A 24,718-nucleotide genomic window follows, 5' to 3' on the forward strand; every position below is an offset into this window, starting at 1 on the left:
CAAGGAAGGGAACCTTAAACAAAGAAAAGACCTAGCAGGTCCCCTGCTCTGTGATAAGTAATGGCAGCTCAGAGAGTTAGAGATTAAAAGCTGCTTTTTAAAGAAAGTTGTTTAGAAAGTCTTTCAGGATACTCATATTCCTTCTAATGTGGACTCCACAGAAATTTTGGGTTGAAATCCTAGTTAGACAAGCTACTTCTTAAGGACAGGTATTATTAAAAGTTGATTTAAGTTTGTTTTTATGAAGCGAGTACAGAGATTATCCGAATCATGTAGGGATTTTCACCCATGGTTTGGAACTTAGATAGGGAGAATTAGTCACTGATTTCAAGTAGAGAATTGTGATATTTACAAGTTATTAAGGTTAAATAAAAATCTGTGACTCTAGGTAGAGAGATTAACAGATCATATAGAGTGGGTATTAAGGTTAAATAAAAATCTGTGGCTCCAGGCAGAGAGCTTGACAGACTGATATATTTTGGGCTAAAGTCCTGGTTTGATAAGTTGCTTATTGATATTAAAATTGATAGAAGGTGCTTAGTTTGTTTTATGAATTACCCTGCTAAAGGCCATATGGCTTGTTGATGCTGGTTAGCAAGGGTTCATGGATATTTTTCATATTTACCATAACAGGAAGCTCAGATTCTCTTAGCATGGGCTCCACGGGAATTTTGGGCTAATTTCCTGATATGACAGATTACAAAAGCCTAGCAGGCTCATACACTATTGTTTAGCTTACTTCCTCTTTTAAAAATTGTTTAATCTTCATAATGGTTGTGACTTTGAGTTTTATGGTTATATTATTACTCTGGGAGAGAGTGCAAGACACAAGCTTTTCTTGTTACAGACTAAGGAACACAGTATTCTGGGGAAAAGGTTTTGTTTTGTGTTATTAAAAAGTGTGATTAGGCTTTGGTAACCTCACAGAGTCATATTGATCAGATTTGAGAGAGGGAGATAACCTGAAAAACTAGATTCAAGAGAATCAAACAAAAAGATATCTCGATTCTAAAGTTTTGTCTTGAGAGCCTTATTTTCTAGAGTGTGCCTACTTGGATTCCTGATCTCAAGGACTTACAGCTGGGTCCAGTCAGGACACATCCAGCTACAGTGTTTGCTTCATTCTTCCTATGCCCTACCCACAAGGATATTTCAACACCCATGTACAGCTTGAAGAAGTTATAGAAGAGTCACCACCCCAATTCTCTGGACTTTTCGGGGGGTTGAGAGTGGTTATTCTAAGGTTGTTTTATGAGAAATCTAGAAATGGTTGTAATTTAACTGGGAGGAATTAGCTAGATTGAGTTGTATAGTTATAATCTCATTTGATAACTAAGCTAAAATCATATCATGGCTTTGATATAGAATTTATTTGTTAAAAAATTTAAAAGTACAAAGTTTAGAGCCAGTCCTTCTATTGATGCCGTTACAAACTTTTGAGTTGATTACACATGCGAGTTAAGGGTCAAATAGCAAATTCATAGCTCTAAGTTTGTTAGAACACATTCAAGATAATAAGATAGCTAATGGGCAACGGTACAGATTACCTTATATAGATAGATGGTTTTCAAAACTTCAATAATCCACAAAATATGAGATGTAAAGTTATTTATCTTTGGCTGAGACATATCTGCTCCTAACCGTTCCCCTTTGGCTGATTAAATGAACAAATTGAACATCTCTACCTCCAGGTGAGGCAATACTTTGTGGCTAGGCAGCCACTGGACAGAAACTGCCTGTTTCATCTGCAGACTAATACTTTCCAAATGGGACACCTTATGCAGAATAGGCTACTGATAATTTTGCCAAGCCAGAATTATCAGCCCTTCAAGATTTCTGCATTTCCAGAGTCTGTCAGTTGATTTTGGGCCAGAAGGCTGAAGACTTGAGCTCACATTTTGCCTACAGATGACTATGCTAGTGGAGATTTGTATCTACAACCTTTCAGTTTTGGAAGCTGTGTTAGGCTTCTTATGTTTATAGAGAATTGGTCATTCTCAGATTTCTGGCGGAGGCTTTATAGCCTATTAGCCTTTTTAAGTCTAAAAATACATATTTTATTAGATAGTTATCAGATAGTATACAAGCTATCCAGGATATAACATGGATTTTAAGCCTTTCTTTAGCTGGAATGGATAACTAAATTTTCTGTTTAACTGATAAAGTGTTAGATTGGGTGTTAGATATATTTTATGCTTTTACTTACAAAATGATAATAGTTGTGTTAAGCTTCCATTTGAAAGAAAAGTTTTTTTTAATTAGACAAAAAGGGTGAAAAGTAGGATTGTCATACAAGTGAAGGCTGGTACAGGATAGAATGAGGCCTGTCATTGGATGAGAAGGAAGGATGGGTGGGACAAAAGTTTGAGGAAAGAGGAGGAGACTGGATTGGAGGAGATTGCAAGAGAAGTCCTGGAGAGAAAATGGAGGCTGACATTAAGATTCTACTCTGTGTATTTACAGGTTGTTGTGAATATTCTTAAGGGATGGCTGTGTATAGCATTTTGTATGATTAGGTGGGCAATTATATCTTATCAATTGGTTCAGAGGTAATTGTGTTGTGTGTTCTTTCATGTAGCTAAGTTTAAGAGATTGTGTGGGGGCTAGAAACACTCGGCTACCATGGATTTAGGATTTGTCTTTCTGGCAAGATATCTAGGAGATATCTTGGAGCACTGCAGTGCTGGAGGTAGTGGGGGTAGAAGACAATCTCATAATATAATTTTACAACAACACCTATCACTTCCTCTTCAGGAGATCCATTGTTTTAGGAAAAACAGTAGATTTTAGGAGGAGAAGTGAGACATGAGTAGTCCCTAGAAGTTCCATACTGTTCATAAACAACCTTTGATATTTCAGAGTTTAAGAATCAGAAAATGGAGATGATGAGGTTAAGACTACAGAGCCTGGAGGTAGATGAGCCAAAACATGAACCCAAAGAGGTTTTGGCCCCATGTTTCTACATGAGAGAAGAGAAATCATTTACTTCCTGTTTTTGGAATCTACTTCTGTGCATGAAGGGCAATTTCCTGATAAATTTATTAGAAATGGGACAGAAGGTGAAACAAGAGTTGATCAGTAATGCTGTCTGTCATCCTCTTATGAAACGTTCTTTGGGTATGGACAGTAAACAATGCCTATTTCACTACTCAGTGCTGAGCACTTAAAGTTATAGGATGTGTATATGTGGTTTGCTAAAAGGAGGTGGCTCCTTAGATTTCAAATTGTGCTGAGACAATAGGAATACTGTGAAGAGATCTATGTGAGGAGAGATCAGAAGTGCTTCACCATCTCAGATCTGTCCAAGCAGATCCCAATCTAATCCCTCAAATGTCTGTCCTAACTCCTTCCTACATCTGCCTGGATACACAGAAAAAACTCAATGTGTCTGGTGAACAAGATAAGGATTCATTGGCAAGTTTCCTGTCTATGATTTTGTAATACCTTCACTTAAACTTCATCTCCTTCTTAAAAGTTTTTAATGGAAATATAATTATATCTCTTTGCCATTCTTTTTTCTTTCCTCAATGTCTTCCTTTTACCCTTTCTCAAAGGTTTCTTTTTAACATTCCAATACTCTTAAGTTGATAGTGTCTTTTTCTTTGATTATAATTGTTATAGGTGTATCTGTTTGTGTACACACATATGTAAATATTGCCGAGTTCATTTTTGGCGTGTGTGTGTGTGTGTGTGTGTGTGTGTGTGTGTGTGTGTGTACCTTCCGCCATCAGTAGGATGGTTCTCAGGAACGCCCTAGCCTTAGCATTTCATTAGTTTTAGGACATGAATTATTTATGAGGCTTTCTTACCTTTGGCAGGAAGGTACAAGGGGTCACTTGGAGATGACCACACATGGGAAGAGTTTTTGAAAGAGCCATAGCATCTATAGTTCCCTTTTTGGATCACAGGACTAAGAAGGAATTTGGCTTCAAATTTACCACTGTGGCTCTGCATTGCAGGTATCCCTTTTCCTTGAGGCACCCCTTCTCTGGACAGATGGAACATTTCAAACTGATGGTTAGAGATGCAGGACAGGGTCATGTTCTGTTCTGACACCAGTACAGGGCTCATCACAGACGACAGAGAAGGTTTCTTGTATTCACCTGAAAGATGCAGAGACACTGAGAAGGCCTGTATCTTTTTTCTTTTTTAACATAGAGTACTTTTTTATGCTTTGATAAATTCATAAGGTATATTTTATGGCATTCTTTTCTCCCCCAGTTCCTCTTACACCCTTACCTCTACTTTATGTTCTTTCTCAATCTTTAAAATTATTTTTCCTTTGGGAATTTCATATCATGTAGCCACACCACATTCGTCTCCCAGTCCTTCTATATTAATGTCCCTAATCTTTTGACCTCCCTCTCCAAAAATATGAAAGAAAAATAAAAATAAAGTAAAAAGGGAAAATTATAAAATAAAAAGTCTAATTTATGTTATCCATGCACTCTCTGGAGAATTCTTTGTTTATCTCTGAACCCCATTTTTAATAGGGTTACTTGTCTCCCTGCGGTCTAACTTCTGGAGTTCTTTGTACATTTTGGATATAAGCCCTCTATCAGTTGTAGGATTTGTAAAGGTCTTTTCCCAATCTGTTGGTTGCAGTTTTGTCCTAACCACAGTGTCCTTTGCCTTACAGAAGCTTAGAAGTTTTATGAGATCCCATTTGTTGATTCTTGATCTTAGAGCATAAGCCATTGGTGTTTTGTTCAGGAAATTTTCTCCAGTGCCCATGTGTTCGAGATGTTTCCCCAATTTTTCTTCTAATAGTTTGGGTGTATCTGGTCTGATGTGGAGGTCCTTGATCCACTTGGTCTTAAGCTTTGTACAGGGTGATAAGCATGGATCGATCTGCATTCTTCTACATGCTGACCTCTACGTGAACCAGCACCATTTGTTGAAAATGGTATCTTTTTTCCATTGGATGGTTTTTGCTCCTTTGTCAAAAATCAAGTTACCATAGGTGTGCGGGTTTATTTCTGCATCTTCAATTCTATTCCACTGGTCTATTTGTCTGTCTCCGTACCAATACCATGCAGTTTTTATCACTATTGCTCTGTAATACTGCTTGAGTTCAGGGATAGTGATTCCCCCAGAAGTTCGTTTATTGTTGAGCATAGTTTTAGCTTTCCTGGGTTTTTTGTTATTCTAGATGAATTTGCAAATTGTTTTGTCTAACTCTTTGAAGAATTGGATTGGTATTTTGATGGCGATTGCATTGAATCTGTAGATTGCTTTTGATAAAATGGCCATTTTTACTATATTAATCCTGCCAGTCCATGAACATGTGAGATCTTTCCATCTTCTGAGGTCTTCTTCAATTTCTTTCTTCAGAGGCTTGAAGTTTGTACCATACAGATCTTTCACTTGTTTGGTTAACGTCACACCGAGATATTTTATATTATTTCAGAGTATTATGAAGGGTGTCATTTCCCTAATTTATTTCTCAACCTGTTTCTCTTTTGTGTAGAGGAAGGCTACTGATTTATTTCAGTTAATTTTATACCCAGCCACTTTGCTGAAGTTGTTTATCAGCTTTAGTAGTTCTCTGGTGGAACTTTTGGGATCACTTAAATATACTATCATATCACCTGCAAATGGTGACATTTTGACTTCTTCTTTTCCAATTTGTATCCCGTTGTTTTCCTTTTTTTGTCTTATTGCTCTGGCTAGAACTTCATGAACTATATTGAGTAAGTAGGGAGAGAGTGGTTAGCCTTGTCTAGTCCCCGATTATAGTGGGAATGCTTCAAGTTTCTTTCCATTGAGTTTAATGTTAGCTACTGGTTTGCTGTATATGGCTTTTACTATGTTTAGGTATGGGCCTTGAATTTCTATTCTTTCCAGGACTTTTATCATGAAGGGGTGTTGAATTTTGTCAAATGCTTTCTCAGCATCTAATGAAATGATCCTGTGGTTTTGTTCTTTCAGTTTGTTTATGGAATGGATTACATTGATGGTTTTCTGTATATTAAACCATCCCTGCATGCCTGGAATGATGCCTACTTGATCATGGTGGATGATTGTTTTGATGTGCTCTTGGATTTGGTTTGCCAGAATTTTATTGAATATTTTTGCATCGATTTTCATAAGGGAAATTGGTCTGAAGTTCTCTTTCTTTGTTGGGTCTTTGTGTGGTTTAGGTATAAGAGTAATTGTGGCTTCATAGAAGGAATTCGGTAGCGCTCCATCTGTTTCAATTTTGTGGAATAGTTTGGATAGTATTGGTATGACGTCTTCTATGAAGGTCTGATAGAATTCTGCTCTGATGCCGTCTGGACCTGGGCTCTTTTTGGTTGGGAGACCTTTGTGACTGCTTCTATTTTGTTAGGAATTATGGGGTTGTTTAAATGGTGTATCTCTTCCTGATTTAACTTCAGTACCTGGTATGTGTCTAGGAAATTGTCCATTTCCTGAAGATTTTCAAGTTCTGTTGAATATAGGCTTTTGTAGTAGTATCTGATGATATTTCAAATTTCCTCTGAATCTGTAGTTATGTCTCCCTTTTCATTTCTGATTTTGTTAATTTGGCCTGACTCTCTGTCTTGTCTCTTTAGTCTGGGTAATGGTTAATCTATCCTGTTTATTTTCTCTTTTTTTCAGAGCTGGGGACCAAACCCAGGGCCTTGTGCTTGCTAGGTAAGCACTCTTCCACTGAACTAAATCCCCAACCCTCCTGTTTATTTTCTCAAAGAACCACCTTTTGGTTCTGTTGATTCTTTGTATGGTCCTTTTGTTTCTACTTGGTTGATTTCAGCTCTGAGTTTGTTTATTTCTTGCCTTCTACTCCTCCTGGGTGTATTTGCTTCTTTTTGTTCTAGAGCTTTTAGGTGTGCTGCCAAGTTGCTGATATATCCTTTTCCTGTTTCTTTCTACAGGCACTCAGAGCTATGACATTTCCTCTTAGCACAGCTTTCATTGTGTCCTATAAGTTTGGGTATGTTGTACCTTCATTTTCATTCTAAGAAGTCTTTAATTTCTTTAATTTTTTCTTCCTTGACCAGGTTATCATTGTGCAGAGCCTTTTTCAACTTCCATGTATATGTGGGCATTCTTCCCTTGTTGTTATTGAAACCAGCTTTAGCCTGTGGTGGTCTGATTGGACGCATGGGATTATTTCTATCTTTCTGTATCTGTTGAGGCCAGTTTTATGACCAATTATGTGGTCAATTTTGGAGAAAGTACCATGAGGTGGTGAGAAGAAGGTATATCCTTTTGTTTTAGGATAGAATGTTGTATAAATATTTGTTAAGTCCATTTGGTTCATGACTTCTCTTATTCTGTCTATGTCTCTGTTTAATTTCTGTTTCCATGATCTGTCCATTGATGAGAGTGTGGTGTTGAAATCTCCTACCATTATTGTGTGTGGTGCAATGTATGCTTTGAGTTTTCGTAACGTTTCTTTTATGTATGTAGGTGCCCTTGCATTTGAAGCATAGATATTTAGGATTGAGAGTTCATCTTGGTGGACTTTTCCTTTGATGAATATGAAGTGTCCTTCCTTATATTTTTTGATGACTTTTAGTTGAAAATTGATTTTATTCGATATTAGAATGGCTACTTCAGCTTGCTTCTTCAGACCATTTGCTTGGAAAGTTGTTTTCCAGCCTTTCACTCTGAGGTAGTGTCTGTCTTTGTCTCTGAGGTGTGTTTCCTGTAGGCAGCAGAATGCAGGGTCCTCGTTGCGTATCCAGTTTGTTAATCTATATCTTTTTATTGGGTTGTTGAGACCATTGATGTTGAGAGATATTAAGGAATAGTGATTATTTCTTCCTCTTATATTTATATTTGGATGTGAGTTTATGTTTGTGTACTTTTCTTTGCTTTGTTTTGTTGCCAAGACAATTAGTTTCTTGCTTTTTTTAGGGTGTAGCTTGCCTCCTTATGTTGGGCTTACCATTTATTATCCTTTGTAGGGCTGCGTTTGTAGATAGATATTGTGTAAATTTGCTTTTGTCATAGAATATCTTGGTTTCTCCATCTATGATAATTGAGAGTTTTGCTGGATACAGTAACCTGGGCTGCCATTTGTGTTCTCCTAGGCTTTGCACGACATCTCTCCAGGATCTTCTGGCTTTAATAGTCTGGTGAGAAGTTTGGTATGATTCTGATAGGTCTGCCTTTATATGTTACTTGACCTTTTTCCCTTACTGCTTTTAATATTCTTTCTTTGTTTTGTGTATTTGGCATTTTGACTATTATGTGACAGGAGGATTTTCTTTTCTGGTCCAATCTATTTGGAGTTCTGTAGGCTTCTTCTATTTTTATGGGCATCTCTTTCTTTAGGTTAGGGAAGTTTTCTCCTATGATTTTGTTGAAGATATTTACTGGTCCTTTGAGCTGTGAGTCTTCACTCTCTTCTATACCTATTATCCTTAGGTTTGATCTTCTCATTGAGTCCTGGATTTCCTGTATGTTTTGGACCAGTAGCCTTTTCCGTTTTACATTATCTGTGACAGTTGTGTCGATGATTTCTATGGAATCTTCTGCTCCTGAGATTCTCTCTTCTATCTCTTGTATTCTGTTGGTGATACCTGTATCTACGGCTCCTTGTCTCTTCCTTTGGTTTTCTATATCCAGGGTTGTTTCCCTTTGTACTTTACTTATTGCTTCTATTTCCATTTTTATTTCCTTTACCTGTTTGATTGTGTTTTCTTGGAATTCTTTCAGGGATTTTTGTGACTCCTCCCTGTAGGCTTCTACTTGTTTATTTATGTTTTCCTGCGTTTCTCTAAGGGATTTCTTCATGTCTTTCTTGAAGTCCTCCAGCATCATGATCAAATTTGATTTTAAATCTAGATCTTGCTTTTTTTGTGTGTTTGGATAGTCAGTGTTTGCTATTGTTGAAGATTTGGGCTCCGATGATGCCATGGAGTCTTGGTTTCTGTTGCTTGGGTTCCTATGCTTGCCTCTCACCATCAGGTTGTCTCTGGTGTTACCTTGTTCTGCCATTTCTGACAGTGGGTAGACTGTCGTAAAGGCCTGTGTGTCAGGAGTGCTGTAGAACTGTTTTCCTGTTTTCTTTCAGCCAGTTATGGGAAACAACTGTTCTCCTTTCGGGCGTGTAGTTTTTCCTCTCTACTGGTCTTCAGCTGTTCCTGTGGGCCTGTGTCCTGAGTCCACCAGGCAGGCTGCTTGGAGCATAAAAGTTGGTCTTACCTGTGGTCCCGTGGCTGAAAGTGGTTGTGGGGGCTGCTTTTGAGCTCTCAGTGAGGGCGGCAACCAGGAGGGCCTGTGCTGCCTTTTCCAGGAGCTCCTGTGCACAGGGGTCCCAGAGGGTGTTAAGTGTTTTCCTCTGGAGTCAGAAATGTGGGCAGAGTGTAGTCTCTCCTGGCTTCCTAGGTGTGTGTGCCTCTGTGAAGGTTTAGCTCTCCCTCCCACGGGATTTGGTTGCAGAGAACTGTTGATCAGGTCCCTTCAGGTCCAGTCAGTGTCTGGACTGCAGGGAACCTGCTGCTAGAGTGCCCCTATCTTCTGGTTCCCAGAAGCCCTATACAGTTTCCTCTTGGGCCAGGGATGTGGGCAGGGGTGCACAGCTTTGATGGTCTCTCCCACTCTGCAGTCTCAGGAGTGCCCACTCGTTCTGGTGGTGAATTCTGTCTCCCAAGGGGTTTGGGAGCAGTGAGCTGTGGGCTGGGATCAGTGAGGTTGGGACCCCAGCTAAAAACCAGAAGTGTCCAGTCCAAGAGGAATTTTGCCTCTGTGTGTCCTACGTCCATCAGGCAGGTAGCTTGGAGCAGAAAAGTTGGTCTTACCTGTGGTCCAGCGGCTCAAGGTCCTCATGGGGGCCTGCTTTTGAGCTCTCTGAGAGGGCAGCAACCAGAAGGGCATGTGCCGTTTTTTCCTGGAGCCCCTGTACACCGCGGTCCCAGATGGTGATAGGTGTTTCCTCTAGAGTCAGAAATGTGGGCAGAGTGTAGTCTCTTCTGGCTTCCCAGGTGTGTCTGTCCCTTTCAAGATTTAGCTCTCCCTACCATGGGATTTGGGTGCAGAGAACTGTTGACCAGGTCCCTTCCGGTCGGGCGGTATCTGGATTTTCTGAACCCCATTTTTAAATAGAGTTATTTGTCTTCCTGCCATCTAACTTCATGAGCTCTTTGTATATTTTGGATATAAGCCCTCTATCTGTTGTAGGATTGGTAAATATCTTTTCCCAATCTGTTGGTTGCCATTTTGTCCTAATGACAGTGTCCTTTGCCTTGCAGATGCTTTGTAGCTTTATCAGATCCCATTTGTTGATTCTTGATCTTAAAGCATGAGCCATTGGTATTTTGTTCAGGAAATTTTCTCTAGTGCCCATGTGTTCGAGGTTCTTCCCCACTTTTTCTTCTATTAGTTTGAGTGTATCTGGTTTGATGTGGAGGTCCTTGGTCCATTTGGTCTTATGCTTTGAACAGGGTGATAAGAATTGATTGATCTGCATTCTTCTACATGCTGATCTCTGGTTGTACCAACACCATTTGTTGAAAATGCTATCTTTTTTCCTTTGTCAAAAAGCAAGTGACCATAGATGTGTGGGTTCATTTCTGGGTCTTCAATTCTATTTCTCTGCTCTGTCTGCCTGTCTCTGTACCAATTCCTTACAGTTTTTTAAATCACTATTGCTCTGTAATACTGTGTGAGTTCAGGGATAGTGAGTTCCCCAGAATTCCTTTTATTGTTGAGGATAGTTTTATCTATTTTGGATTTTTTTTTATTCCAGGTAAATTTGCAAATTTTCCATCTAACTCTGTGAAGAATTGGATTGGAATTTTGATGGTGATTGCATTGAATCTGTGGATCACTTTTGATAAAATGGCTATTATTACTATATTAATCCTGCTAATATATGAGCATGGGAGATCTTTCCATCTTCCGAGGTTTTCTTCAATTTCTTTCTTCAGAGGCTTGAAATTCTTATCATACAGATCTTTCACTTGCATCATTAAAGTCACACCAAGATATTTTATATTATTTGGTATGCTTATGAAGGGTGTCGTTTCCCTAATTTCTTTCTTGGCTTGTTTCTCTTTTGTGTAGACGACGGCTACTGATTTATTTCAGTTTATCTTATACCCAGCCACTTTGCTGAAGGTTTTTAACAGGTTAGTAGTTTCTCGTGGAACTTTTGGGATTACTTAAATATCATATCATCTGCAAATGGTGATATTTTGACTTCTTGTTTTCCAAACTCTTTCCTTTTGATCTGCTTTTGTTGTGTGATTGCTCTGGCTAGGACTTCGAGGACTATATTGAATAATTAGGGAGAGAGTGGGCAGCCTTGTCTAGTCCCTGATTTCAGTGGGATTGTTTCAAGTTTCTCTCCGTTTAGTTTAATGTTAGCTACTGGTTTGCTGTATATGGCTTTTACTATGTTTAGGTATGGGCCTTGAATTCCTATACTTTCCAGGACTTTTATCATGAAGGCGTTTTGAATTTTGTCAAATGCTTTCTCAGCAGCTAATGAAATGATCATGATGTTTTTATCTTCCAGTTTGTTTATATAGTCGATTACATTGACGATTTCCGTAAATTTAGCCATCCCTTCATACCTGAAATGTAGCCTACTTGATCATGATGGATGATTGTTTTGATGTGCTCTTGGAACCAGTTTACAAGAATTTTATTAAGTATTTTTCGATATTCATAATGGAAATTGGTCTGAAGTTCTCTTCTTTATTAGGTCTTTGTGTGCTTTAGGTTTAAGAGTAATTGTGGCTTTATAGTAGGAATTCTGTAACGTTCCATCTGTTTCAATTTTGTGAAATATTTTGGATAATATTGGTATGATGTCTTCTATGAAGGTCTGATAGAATTCTGTACTGAACACATCTGGACCTGGGTTCTTTTTGGTTGGGAGGCTTTTAATGACTGCTTCTATTTCTTTAGGAGTTATGGGGTTGTTTAAATGGTTTATTTGTTCCTGATTTAACTTCGGTACTTAGTATCTGTTCAGGATAATGTCCATTTCCTCCAAATTTTCAAGTTTTGTTGAATATTGACTTTTGTAGAAGGATCTGATGATTTTTTGAATTTCCTTTGATATTGTTTGATTATTTCCTGGCTTCTACTCCTACTGGGTGTTTTTGCTTCTTTTTGTCTAGAGCTGTTATGTGTTCTGTCAAGCTGCTGATATATGCTCTCTCCTCTTTCTGTCTGCAGGCACTCAGAGCTATGAGTTTTCCTCTTAGCACAACTTTCATTGTGTCCCATAAGTTTGGGTATGCTCTAATTTAATTTTCATTAAATTCTAAGAAGTCTTTAATTTCTTTCTTTATTTCTTCCTTGACAAGCTTATCATTAGGTAGAGCATTGTTCAACTTCCATGTATATGTCGGCATTCTTTCCTTATTGTTATTGAAGACCAGTTTTAGCTCGTGGTGGTCTGATAGGACTCATGGCATAATTTCTATCTTTCTGTATCTGTTGAGGTCTGTTTTGTTCCAGATTGTATGGTCCATTTTGGAGAAAGTACCATGAGTCTGTGAGGAGAAGGTATATCCGTTCGTTTTAGGATAGAATGTTCTATAAATATCTGTTAAGTCCTTTTGGTTCAAAACTTCTGTTAGTCTGTCTACGTCTCTATTTAATTTCTGTTTCTATGATCTGTCCATTGATGAAAATGTGGTGTTGAAATCTCCTAATACTATTGTGTGAGGTACAATGTGTAGTTTGAGCTTTAGTAAGATTTCTTTTATGTATGTTGGTGCCCTTATAATTGGAGCATAGATATTTAGGATTGAGAGTTCATCTTGGTGGATTTTGCCTTTCATGAATATGATATGTCCCTCCTTATCTTTTTTGATGATTTTGGTTGAAAATCCATTTTATTTGATATTAGAATGGCTACTCCGGCTTGCTTCTTCAGACCATTTGCTTGGAAAATTGTTTTCTAACCTTTTACTCCGAGGTAGTGTCTGTCTTTGTCTTTGAGGTGTATTTCCTGTAGGTAGCAAAATCCTGGGTCCTCATTATATATCCAGTTTGTTAATCAGTGTCTTTTTATTGGGGAATTGAGTCCCTTGTTGTTGAGAGACAATGAGGAATAGTGATTGTTGCATCCTATTTTCTTCATATTTGGAGGTGAGATTATGTTTGTGTGCTTGTCTTCTCTTTGTTTTGCTGCAAAACAATTAATTTCTTGCTTTTTCTAGGGTGTAGCTTATCTCCTTTTGTTGGGCTTTATTATTTATTATCCTTTGTAGTGCTAGATTTATAGAAAGATATTGTGGAAGTTTTGTTTCGTCTTGGAATATCTTTGTGTCTCCATCTATGTTTTGAGAGTTTTGGTGAGTACAGTAACCTGGGCTGCCATTTGTGTTCTCTTAGGGTCTGGATGACATCTGTCCAGTATCTTCTGACTTTCATAGTCTCTGGTGAGAAATCTGGTGTAATTCTTATAGGTCTGCCTTTATAATTTACTTGACCTTTTTCCCCTACTACTTTTAATATTCTTTCTTTGTTTTGTGCATTTGGTGTTTTTACTATTATGTGAAGGGAGGAGTTTCTTTTCTGGTCCAATCTATTTGGAGTTCTGTAGGCATCTTGCATATTTATAGGCATCTCTTTCTTTAGGTTAGGGAAGTTTTCTTCTATGATTTTGTCGAAGATATTTACTGGTCCTTTGAGTTGAGAATCTTCACTCTCTTCTTTACCTATTATCCTTAGGTTTGATCTTCTCAATGTGTCCTGGATTTCCCGTATGTTTTGTGCCAGTAACCTTTTTCCGTTTTCCGTTATCTTTGACAGTTGTGTTGATGACGTCTATGGAATCTTCTGCTCCTGAGATTCTATCTCTTGTATTCTTTTGGTGATGCTTTTATCTATTGCTCCTTGTCTCTTCCTTTGGTTTTCTCTATCCAGTGTTGTCTCCTTTGTGCTTTCTTTGTTGTTTCTATTTCCATTTTCAATATCTTCACCTGCTTGATTGTGTTTTCCTTTAATTCTTGCAGGGATTTTTCTGTTTCCTCTCTAAAGTCTTCTACTTGTTTACTTGTGTTTTCTGCATTCCTCTATGGCTTTCTCAAAGTCCTCCATCACCATGTTCAAATGTCATTTTAAATCTAGATTTTGCTTTTCTGGTGTGTTTGGATATTCCGTGTTTGCTTTGGTGGGCGAATTGGGCTCTGATGGTTCCATGTAGTCTTGGTTTCTGTTTCTTGGGTTCCTGCACTTGCATCTCACTCTCAGGTTGTCTCTGTTGTTACCTTTTTTGGGTATTTCTGACAGTGTCTTGACTGTCCTATAGGCCTGTGTGTCAGGAGTGGTGTAGACCGGAGTGGTGTAGACCTGTTTTCCTATTTTCTTTCAGCCATTTATGGGAACAGAATGTTTTGCTTTCAGATGCATAGTCGTTCCTGTCCACTGGCTTTCAGCTGTCATTGTCAGCAGGAACCAGAAGGGGTTGTTCCTACTTCTCCTGGGTCCATGTGCACAGAGGACCCAGATAGTGCTAGTTGTTTTCTTCTAGAGTCAGAAATATGGGCAGAGAGTGGTTTCTTCTGGCTTCTCAGGCATGTCTGCCCCTCTGAAGGTCTAGCTCTCCCTCCCATGGGATTTGGCTGCAGGGTTCTCTTTGACTGGATCCGTTCAGATCTGAGCAAAGTCTGGACCCCAGAGTTCCTGCAGCTTCACTGCCCCTATCTTCCTGTTCCCAGAGGCCCTATACAGGTTTCTCTAGGGCCAGGGATGTGGGCAAAGTTGAGCAGAAGTGGCGATCTCTCCTACCCTGCAGTCTCAGGAGTGCCCTCACATCTGGGCGATCAGCTCTTTCTCCCTCGGGATTTGAGAGCAGGGAGCTGTGGACCAGAATCAGCGAGGTTTAGGCGCCAGCTAGAAACCAGAAATGTTCATTCCCAGAGGAATTTTGCCTTTGTGTGTCCTGAGTCCACCAGGCAGGTCACTTGGAGTAGAAAAGTTGGTCTTCCCTGTGGTCTCGGTCCTGAAGTTGCTCCTTGGGGCTGGGTTTCAGCTCTCCATGGAAGCAGCAACCAGAAGGGCCTGCCCCTAGTTCTGGGTCCCTATGCACAGGGGCCCTGAGGGTACTAGGTGTTTTCCTCTAGAGTCAGAAATGTAGATCATCCCTTTCTCGTTCCTCTTAGTGTATTATTGCCCCAGTGTGATTTATCATGTGCTTCCATAGATCCGTTTTGAATTATCCAACATCTGCCATTCTTTCTCCATTTTCACTTTCATATCTTCCATTGGGGCTTTTGACTTTTGTAGGCTTTCTCTTCCCACACATGCCATGCTTTCTATCTGTCACGTCTTTTTTTCTCTGTCTCTCTCTGTCTTTATCTCTGTCTTTCTCTATCTTTGTCTATCTCTGACACACTTCAATTGTGCATATACACCTGTAAAAACTCTATCAAAGTTTCTCTTTAGCCAACCTAGAATGTCTAAATAACTTTTGAATATGAACTGAAAAACAGTTTGGAGATGTAGTGAACAAACAGCAATTGGTGCTTTATTCACTGAGGGTTATGGATTTCTGGGATGAACATTAGGTCAACCACAGGAAAAGAAACTGTCAAACTAAACAGAAAAAAAATCATCAGGTCCCAGCTTTGCAAAGGCATTAAGGACCCATTAAAAAGCAGTGTACCTAGGCACTTAAATTCAGGCCAGATACATGATTCTTTTGATGATCCTGGTAGCCTTCCAATAGATGTAGAATCCAAACAAAATTATAAACTGTCTAAGAGTTTGAATGGTAGTAGAGTAACTTCATTCTCTCTGATTCAAATCAAACTTGCCAAGTCGTCCCTTTTTTTCATCTGTCTTATTACTCCTTTGCATCTCCCTGTGTCTGTGATTTACTGTTCAAACAATGGTCTTTCCTTGTACATTTATTTTCATTGTCTACATCAGTAAAATACTAACCAATGCTGCCTTTCTCTGAGTTCCCCAAATCCATTGTTCTCCTGACCTCCCAGGGTTTCCAAACAACAAAATACCTGCTATGTATTGCAAATAGGGTAATGAGCAGGTATATACACTCTTACCTGTGATCTTGATGTCAACGGGGTCACTAGAGTCTGACCACTCATATAAGCTATGATTGTAAGCACCATAGCACGTGTATGTTCCACTGTGATCAGGTGTCATGGGACCAATTGTGAAACTGGCATAAGACCCACTAAAATGAGATTCTTGAAAATGCTGCAAAGTTTCTTTTAGTATTTCCATTCTGTGTGAAGTCAAAATGTAGGTATCAAACATAATCTCTGAATGACACTCCAGGGTCACATTCTCTCCTGAATTTGCCAGGGGAGTTTGTGGAGCTATGAGGAAAGGCTTCATGTAGATTCCTAGAAATAAAGAGATTACAGGGACCTGATTACATTATCTGTTCTGAAAAATCTACAGTCCTCCTTTTCTTAGTCTGTTTTCCCTGCCAGTGCCTCTGTGTACTTTTATGTGCTTATGCCAACTTTGTACACAGATTTGTCCATATTTCTATATACACTCCCGAATCCTTTTGTTCTATCAGCGCACAATATTTTTCCACTGATTTCTTGTGATACTGTGTCATCCGAACCATTCTACCATAGATCTTATTGTCCCTTTCCAAGTTTGGGGAGAGCAGGAAACATGACAAGCTTCATACCAGCTTTGAGTTGCTTTGTGCCACTTTTGAACAAGTATATTCCTTGGAATAATAAGGGATTTGTCATGAGGGTCATTAACAGCCAAACTCTTCTGGTTATCTCTATTATACAAATTTATGTAAGGTGTTCCTGATTCATATTCATGAGCATTGCCCCCTCCAAAACTTTGGTGACCTATTGCTTTCCAGACATCTCCAGTTTTTAATATTCCCATTGAAATAGATTTTCTATTAATTTTCAATCACTTGCAGAAAAATATCACAAATATAGTTCTTAAAAAGAGTATAAGTGTTCTGGAGATCAGAATTCTGAAACAAGCCAAAATGGCATACATAAATAAATGTTCTACAGGGATATGTTACTTCTCAAATCACTAGAAATTATTTATTCTTTTTGCCTTTCATCTTCTAGAGACCTCATTTATTCCTGGGCACTTGGAGACTTTTTCAATGCCATTGTTAGCAGTAGAGTGTCTCCCTATAATGCTTTTTTTCTGCTAACAACTGTTTTATTAATTATTTTTATACTAACACTTGTAATTCTACAGACCCAGGATAATTTAGGATAGTCTCCCATCCTGATGTCAGCTTTTTGATACCTTCTCTGATATCAAACATCCATTTTCAAAGCCCAATATTTCCTTGAGTTATTTTAAACTCAGGAATCCTTAAGTACAAGAAAGTGCATGTCCATGGGTACTACATTGTGCCCAGTACAGTATTGTTGAATAGTTCTCTATAATGACAAAACTGACTAAAACTATTTCTGAAATTCTAGGGCTCGTAGATATGGGGGAATAAAATGATACTGCAGATATGGACTCTGACCTGAAATTATGATCTTCAGAGGTTCACTATGCGCTGAAATTTCATTAGGGTATTGATGATGAAAGCATCTGTAGGTGCCTGCATATTCTGGGGTTACAGGACCAATGTCAAGGCTCTTCGTGAATGTTTTCTCATGTAACTGAAGGATAGGAAACCCATCTTCTTTGTACACCTTGAATATGTTAGGTTTACTATGAGAGTCACAAATAAGAGTCACATTCTGTCCCTGAGGAACAATATAACTTGGCGAGGCACAGAGAAAAGGCTTATCATAACTTCCTGTAAGAAGAGTAACAGAGTAAAATTTTAATGATTGTTTTATTACTGACAGTTAAATCTACAATTTTTAATTCTTTGAGGTACTTTCTATATTTTTTCCTGTGTGTTAAGCTATCCATTTTCTAATGGGAGAAATTGAGAATCTCAGGAGGCTTAGTAGGTAAATAAACTTCAAATGTCCTGGAAAGCTAAAACTTGAAAGATTCCCCCTTGTCCCTTTTAAGTTCTATAAAAATAATTAAGCAACTAGGAAAGCTGAGCTCCAAAAGGAGATGTCTAAGACACGTTAAATGCCTAAAAGTTGTGTAGCATTCCATTATTTTGGCTTTCATGAAAAGCACCCATATTGAGGTATGCATTTAGTAATGCTTTGAGTTTTTTCTTTCTTCTATGAATAATCCTACTGCTAGTAATAACTTCATTAATCTCACAGATTCACCTAATTGGGCATTGATGAAATCATTGTTTGGTATGTCATGGGTTTGCTTTATGGGGTGAGCATATTAGTATGGGTTGTCTCCCACCCAAGGAAACACAATAGGTCATCTTCAAATAACCAATGTTCTCTATCATAGACATATGATATTTTTTCTCTGGTAAGATCTGTTAACTAAGAGACTTAAAATAAATATTAAATAGTGAAGTAGATTTGATCATAAAATTGTAATCTGAAAAGAAATATATCAGATGAGTAGAGCGAAATTCCTTGTGAGATGCCTGATAGAAACTGATAACCCAAAAATAGCAGAAAAGGAACATTCTTTTTTTTTTCATTAACTTTTTTTATTAACTTGAGTATTTCTTATTTACATTTCGAGTGTTATTCCCTTTCCCGGTTTCCGGGCAAACATCCCCCTAACCACTACCCCCTTCTTTATGGGTGTTCCCCTCCCCATCCTCCCCCCATTACCACCCTGCCCCCAACAATCACGTTCACTGGGGGTTCAGTCTTAGCAGCACCCAGGGCTTCCCCTTCCACTGGTGATCTTACTAGGATATTCATTGCTACCTATGAGGTTAGAGTCCAGGGTCAGTCCATGTATAGTCTTTAGGTAGTGGCTAAAGAATAGTCCCTGGAAGCTCTGGTTGCTTGGCATTATTGTTCATAAGGGGTCTCGAGCCCCTTCAAGCTCTTCCAGTTCTTCCTCTGATTCCTTCAACGGGGGTTCTATTCTCAGTTCAGTGGTTTGCTGCTGGTATTCGCCTATGTATTTGCTGTATTCTGGCTGTGTCTCTCAGGAGAGATCTACATCCGGCTCCTGTCGGCCTGCACTTCTTTGCTTCATCCATCTTGTCTAATTGGATGGCTGTATATGTATGGGCCACATGTGGGGCAGGCTCTGAATGGGTGTTCCTTCTGTCTCTGTTTTAATCTTTGATCTCTATTCCCTGCCAAGGGTATTCTTCTTCCCCTTTTAGAGAAGGAGTGAAGCATTCACATTTTGATCATCCGTCTTGAGTTTCATGTGTTCTATGCATCTAGGGTAATTCAAGCATTTGGGCTAATAGCCACTTATCAATGAGTGCATACCATGTGTGTTTTTCTGTGATTGGGTTAGCTCACTCAGGATGATACTTTCCAGTTCCAACCATTTGTCTACGAATTTCATTAAGGCATTGTTTTTGATAGCTGAGTAAGATTTCATTGTGTAGATGTACCACATTTTCTGTATTCATTCCTCTGTTGAAGGACATCTGGGTTCTTTCCAGCTTCTGGCTATTATAAATAAGGCTGCTATGAACATAGTGGAGCACGTGGCTTTTTTATATGTTTGGGCATCTTTTGGTTATATTCCCAAGAGAGGTAGTTCAATGTCAAATTTTCTGAGGAACCGCCAGACTGATTTCCAGAATGGTTGTACCAGTCTGCAATCCCACCAGCAATGGAGGAGTGAAAAGGAACATTCTTGATTCATGTTCATCGACTCTAGAATTATAACACTATCCTCATGAGAATTACTTTGTGAATATTCTAGAACTCAAGGGTTAAAGCAAGAAATCTCATAGTATTTCAGAAACAAAAAAAATCTACAATAAAACTGCAGGAATGGGAAGTCCCACACCCACGGATCCCAGCCCCCAGCAGCTCTCTGCTCCCAAACCCCGTGGGAGAGAGACCTCACCGCCTGGTCAGGTGGGCAATCCTGAGGCTGCAGAGTGGAGGAGACCACCAACACTGCCCACCCCTGCCCACATCCCTGACCCAAGAGGAAACTGTATAAGGCCTCTGGGTTCCCGTAGGGGAGGGCCCAGGAGCGGCAGGACCCCTGTGCCTGAGACACCGCCAGAACCTGAAGGAAACCGACTGGATAAACAGTTCTCTGCACCCAAATCCCGTGGGAGGGAGAGCTAAACCTTCAGAGAGGCTGACACGCCTGGGAAACCAGAAGAGACTGCACTCTGCACACACATCTCGGATGCCAGAGGAAAACACCAAACGCTATCTGGAACCCTAGTGCATGGAAGCTCCCGGAAAGGGCGGCGCATATCTTCCTGGTTGCTGCCACCGCAGAGAGCTCGTGGGCAGCACCCCAAGAGCAAACTTGAGCCTCGGAACCACAGGTAAGACCAACTTTTCTGCTGCAAGTGACCTGTCTGGTGAACTCAAGACACAGGCCCACAGGAACAGCTGAAGACCTGTAGAGAGGAAAAACTACACGCCCGAAAGCAGAACACTATGTCCCCATAACTGGCTGAAAGAAAACAGGAAAACAGGTCTACAGCACTCCTGACACACAGGCTTATAGGACAGTCTAGCCACTGTCAGAAATAGCAGAACAAAGTAACACTAGAGATAATCTGATGGCGAGAGGCAAGCGCAGGAACCCAAGCAACAGAAACCAAGACTACATGGCATCATCGGAGCCCAATTCTCCCACCAAAATAAACATGGAATATCCAAACACACCAGAAAAGCAAGATCTAGTTTCAAAATCATATTTGATCATGATGCTGGAGGACTTCACGAAAGATGTGAAGAACTCCCTTAGAGAACAAGTAGAAGCCTACAGAGAGGAATCACAAAAATGCCTGAAAGAATTCCAGGAAAACATAAATAAACAAGTAGAAACCCATAGAGAGGAGACACAAAAATCCCTGAAAGAATTCCAGGAAAACACAATCAAACAGTTGAAGGAATTAAAAATGGAAATAGAAGCAATCAAGAAAGAGCACATGGAAACAACCCTGGATATAGAAAATCAAAAGAAGAGACAAGGAGCTGTAGATACAAGCTTCACCAACAGAATACAAGAGATGGAAGAGAGAATCTTGGGAGCAGAAGATTCCATAGAAATCATTGACTCAACTGTCAAAGGTAATGTAAAGCAGAAAAAGCTACTGGTCCAAAACATACAGGAAATCCAGGACTCAATGAGAAGATCAAACCTAAGGATAATAGGTATAGAAGAGAGTGAAGACTCCCAGCTCAAAGGACCAGTAAATATCTTCAACAAAATCATAGAAGAAAACTTCCCTAACCTAAAAAAAGAGATACCCATAGACATACAAGAAGCCTACAGAACTCCAAATAGATTGGACCAGAAAAGAAATACCTCCCGTCACATAATAGTCAAAACATCAAACGTACAAAATAAAGAAAGAATATTAAAAGCAGTAAGGGAAAAAGGTCAAGTAACATATAAAGGCAGACCTATCAGAATCACACCAGACTTCTCGCCAGAAAATATGAAGGCCAGAAGATCCTGGACAGATGTCATACAGACCCTAAGAGAACACAAATGCCAGCCCAGGTTACTGTATCCTGCAAAACTCTCAATTAACATAGATGGAGAAACCAAGATATTCCATGACAAAACCAAATTTACTCAGTATCTTTCTACAAATCCAGCACTACAAAGGATAATAAAGGGTAAAGCCGAACATAAGGAGGCAAGCTATACCCCAGAAGAAGCAAGAAACTAATCGTCTTGGCAACAAAACAAAGAGAATGAAAGCACACAAACATAACCTCACATCCAAATATGAATATAACAGGAAGCAATAATCACTATTCCTTAATATCTCTCAACATCAATGGCCTCAATTCCCCAATAAGAAGACATAGATTAACAAACTGGAGATGCAATGAGGACCCTGCATTCTGCTGCCTACAGGAAACACACCTCAGAGACAAAGACAGACACTACCTCAGAGTGAAAGGCTGGAAAAAAACTTTCCAAGCAAATGGTCAGAAGAAGCAAGGTGGAGTAGCCATTCTAATATCAAATAAAATCAATTTTCAATTAAAAGTCATCAAAAAAGATAAGGAAGGACACTTCATATTCATCAAAGGAAAAATCCACCAAGATGAACTCTCAATCCTAAATATCTATGCCCCAAATACAAGGGCACCTACATACGTAAAAGAAACCTTACGAAAGCTCAAAACACACATTGCACCTCACACAATAATAGTGGGAGATTTCAACACCCCATTCTCATCAATGGACAGATCATGGAAACAGAAATTAAACAGAGACGTAGACAGACTAAGAGAAGTCATGATCCAAATGGACTTAACAGATATTTATAGAACATTCTATCCTAAAGCAAAAGGATATACATCCTTCTCAGCTCCTCATGGTACTTTCTCCAAAATTGACCATATAGTTGGTCAAAAAACGGGCCTCTCAGGTACAGAAAGATAGAAATAATCCCATGCGTGCTATCAGACCACCACGGCCTAAAACTGGTCTTCAATAACAATAAGGGAAGAATGCCCACATATACATGGAAATTGAACAATGCTCTACTCAATGATAACCTAGTGAAGGAAGAAATAAAGAAAGAAATTAAAAACTTTTTAGAATTTAATGAAAATGAAGGTACAACATACCCAAACTTATGGGACACAATTAAAGCTGTGCTAAGAGGAAAACTCATAGCGCTGTGTGCCTGCAGAAAGAAACAGGAAAGAGCATATGTCAGCAGCTTGACAGCACACCTAAAAGCTCTAGAGCAAAAAGAAGCAAATACACCCAGGAGGAGTAGAAGGCAGGAAATAATCAAACTCAGAGCTGAAATCAACCAAGTAGAAACTAGAAGGACCATAGAAAGAATCAACAGAACCAAAGTTGGTTCTTTGAGAAAATCAACAAGATAGTAAACCCGTAGCCAGACTAACGAGAGGACCCAGAGAGTGTGTACAAATTAACAAAATCAGAAATGAAATGGGAGACATAACTACAGATTCAGAGGAAATTCAAAAAATCATCAGATCTTACTATAAAAGCCTATATTCAACAAAACTTGAAAATCTACAGGAAATGGTCAAATTCCTAGACAAATATCAGGTACCGAAGTTAAATCAGGAACAGATAAACCAGTTAAACAACCCGATAACTCCTAAGGAAATAGAAGCAGTCATTAAAGTTCTCCCAAACAAAAAGAGCCCAGGTCCAGACAGGTTTAGTGCAGAATTCTATCAAACCTTCATAGAAGACCTCATACCAATATTATCCAAACTATTCCACAAAATTGAAACAGATGGATCACTCCCGAATTCCTTCTATGAAGCCACAATTACTCTTATACCTAATCCACACAAAGACCCAACAAAGAAAGAGAACTTCAGACCAATTTCCCTTATGAATATCGATGCAAAAATACTCAATAAAATTTTGGCAAACCGAATCCAAGAGCACATCAAAACAATCATCCACCATGATCAAGTAGGCTTCCTCCCAGGCATGCAGGGATGGTTTAATATATGGAAAACCATCAACATGATCCATTATATAAACAAACTGAAAGAACAAAACCACATGATCATTTCATTAGATGCTGAGAAAGCATTTGACAAAATTCAACACCCCTTCATGATAAAAGTCCTGGAAAGAATAGGAATTCAAGCTCCATACCTAAACATAGTAAAAGCCATATACATCAAACCAGTTGCTAACATTAAACAAAATGGAGAGAAACTTGAAGCAATCCCACTAAAATCAGGGACTAGACAAGGCTGCCCACTCTCTCCCTACTTATTCAATATAGTTCTTGAAGTTCTAGCCAGAGCAATCAGACAACAAAAGGAGGTCAAGAGGAATCAGATCGGAAAAGTAGAAGTCAAAATATCAGTATTTGCAGATGATATGATAGTATATTTAAGTGATCCCAAAAGTTTTACCAGAGAACTACTAAAGCTGATAAACAACTTCAGCAAAGTGGCTGGGTATAAAATTAACTCAACTAAATCAGTAGCCTTCCTCTATACAAAGGAGAAACAAGCCGAGAAAGAAAATAGGGAAACAACACCCTTCATAATAGACCCAAATAATATAAAGTACCTTGGTGTGACTTTAACCAAGTAAGTGAAAGATTTGTACACTAAGAACTTCAAGACACTGAAGAAAGAAATTGAAGAAGACCTCAGAAGATGGAAAGATCTCCCATGCTTATGGATTGGCAGCATTAATTTAGTAAAAATGGCCATTTTACCAAAAGCGATCTACAGATTCAATGCAATCCCCATCAAAATACCAATCCAATTCTTCAAAGATTTAGACAGAACAATTTGCAAATTCATCTGGAATAACAAAAAACCCAGGATAGCTAAAACTATCCTCAACAATAAAAGGACTTCAGGGGGAATCACTATCCCTGAACTCAAGCAGTATTACAGAGCAATAGTGATAAAAACTGCATGGTATTGGTAGAGAGACAGACAGATAGACCAAGGGAATAAAATTGAAGACCCAGAAATGAACCCACACACCTATGGTCACTTGATTTTTGACAAAGGAGCCAAAACCATCCAATGGAAAAAAGATAGCATTTTCAGCAAATGGTGCTGGTTCAACTGGAGGTCAACATGTAGAAGAATGCAGATTGATCCTTGCTTATCACCCTGTACAAAGCTTAAGTCCAAGTGGATCAAGGACCTCTACATCAAACCTGATACACTCAAACTAATAGAAGAAAAACTAGGGAAGCATCTGGAACACATGGGCACTTTAAAAAATTTCCTGAACAAAACACCAGTGGCTTATGCTCTAAGATCAAGAATCGACAAATGGGATCTCA

At 39.0% G+C, this 24,718-nt stretch overlaps 1 protein-coding gene across 23 annotated transcripts in view; it reads right to left on the minus strand.

Annotated features, from left to right (window-relative positions):
• The window catches only part of Kir3dl1 (killer cell immunoglobulin like receptor, three Ig domains and long cytoplasmic tail 1), a 43,240-nt gene that overhangs the window by 7,441 nt on the left and 11,081 nt on the right, over nucleotides 1-24,718 (minus strand). For 7 of the 23 annotated variants that reach the window (XM_087566819.1, XM_087566812.1, XM_087566841.1 and 4 more), the window contains 3 exons: nucleotides 17,417-17,695; nucleotides 15,984-16,289; nucleotides 3,810-4,103 (listed from right to left, as the gene is read on the minus strand). In XM_087566819.1, coding sequence (XP_087422945.1) covers nucleotides 3,810-4,103; nucleotides 15,984-16,289; nucleotides 17,417-17,695 — 879 coding nt within the window. The remainder of the gene's footprint in view (nucleotides 1-3,809; nucleotides 4,104-15,983; nucleotides 16,290-17,416; nucleotides 17,696-24,718) is intronic. The other 16 variants (XM_087566893.1, XM_087566899.1, XM_087566921.1 and 13 more) reach the window with 5 other exon arrangements.

Source organism: Rattus norvegicus, chromosome 1 (genome assembly GCF_021556685.1).
Source record: "Rattus norvegicus strain SHRSP/BbbUtx chromosome 1, alternate assembly SHRSP_T2T, whole genome shotgun sequence".
NCBI lineage: Eukaryota > Metazoa > Chordata > Mammalia > Rodentia > Muridae > Rattus > Rattus norvegicus.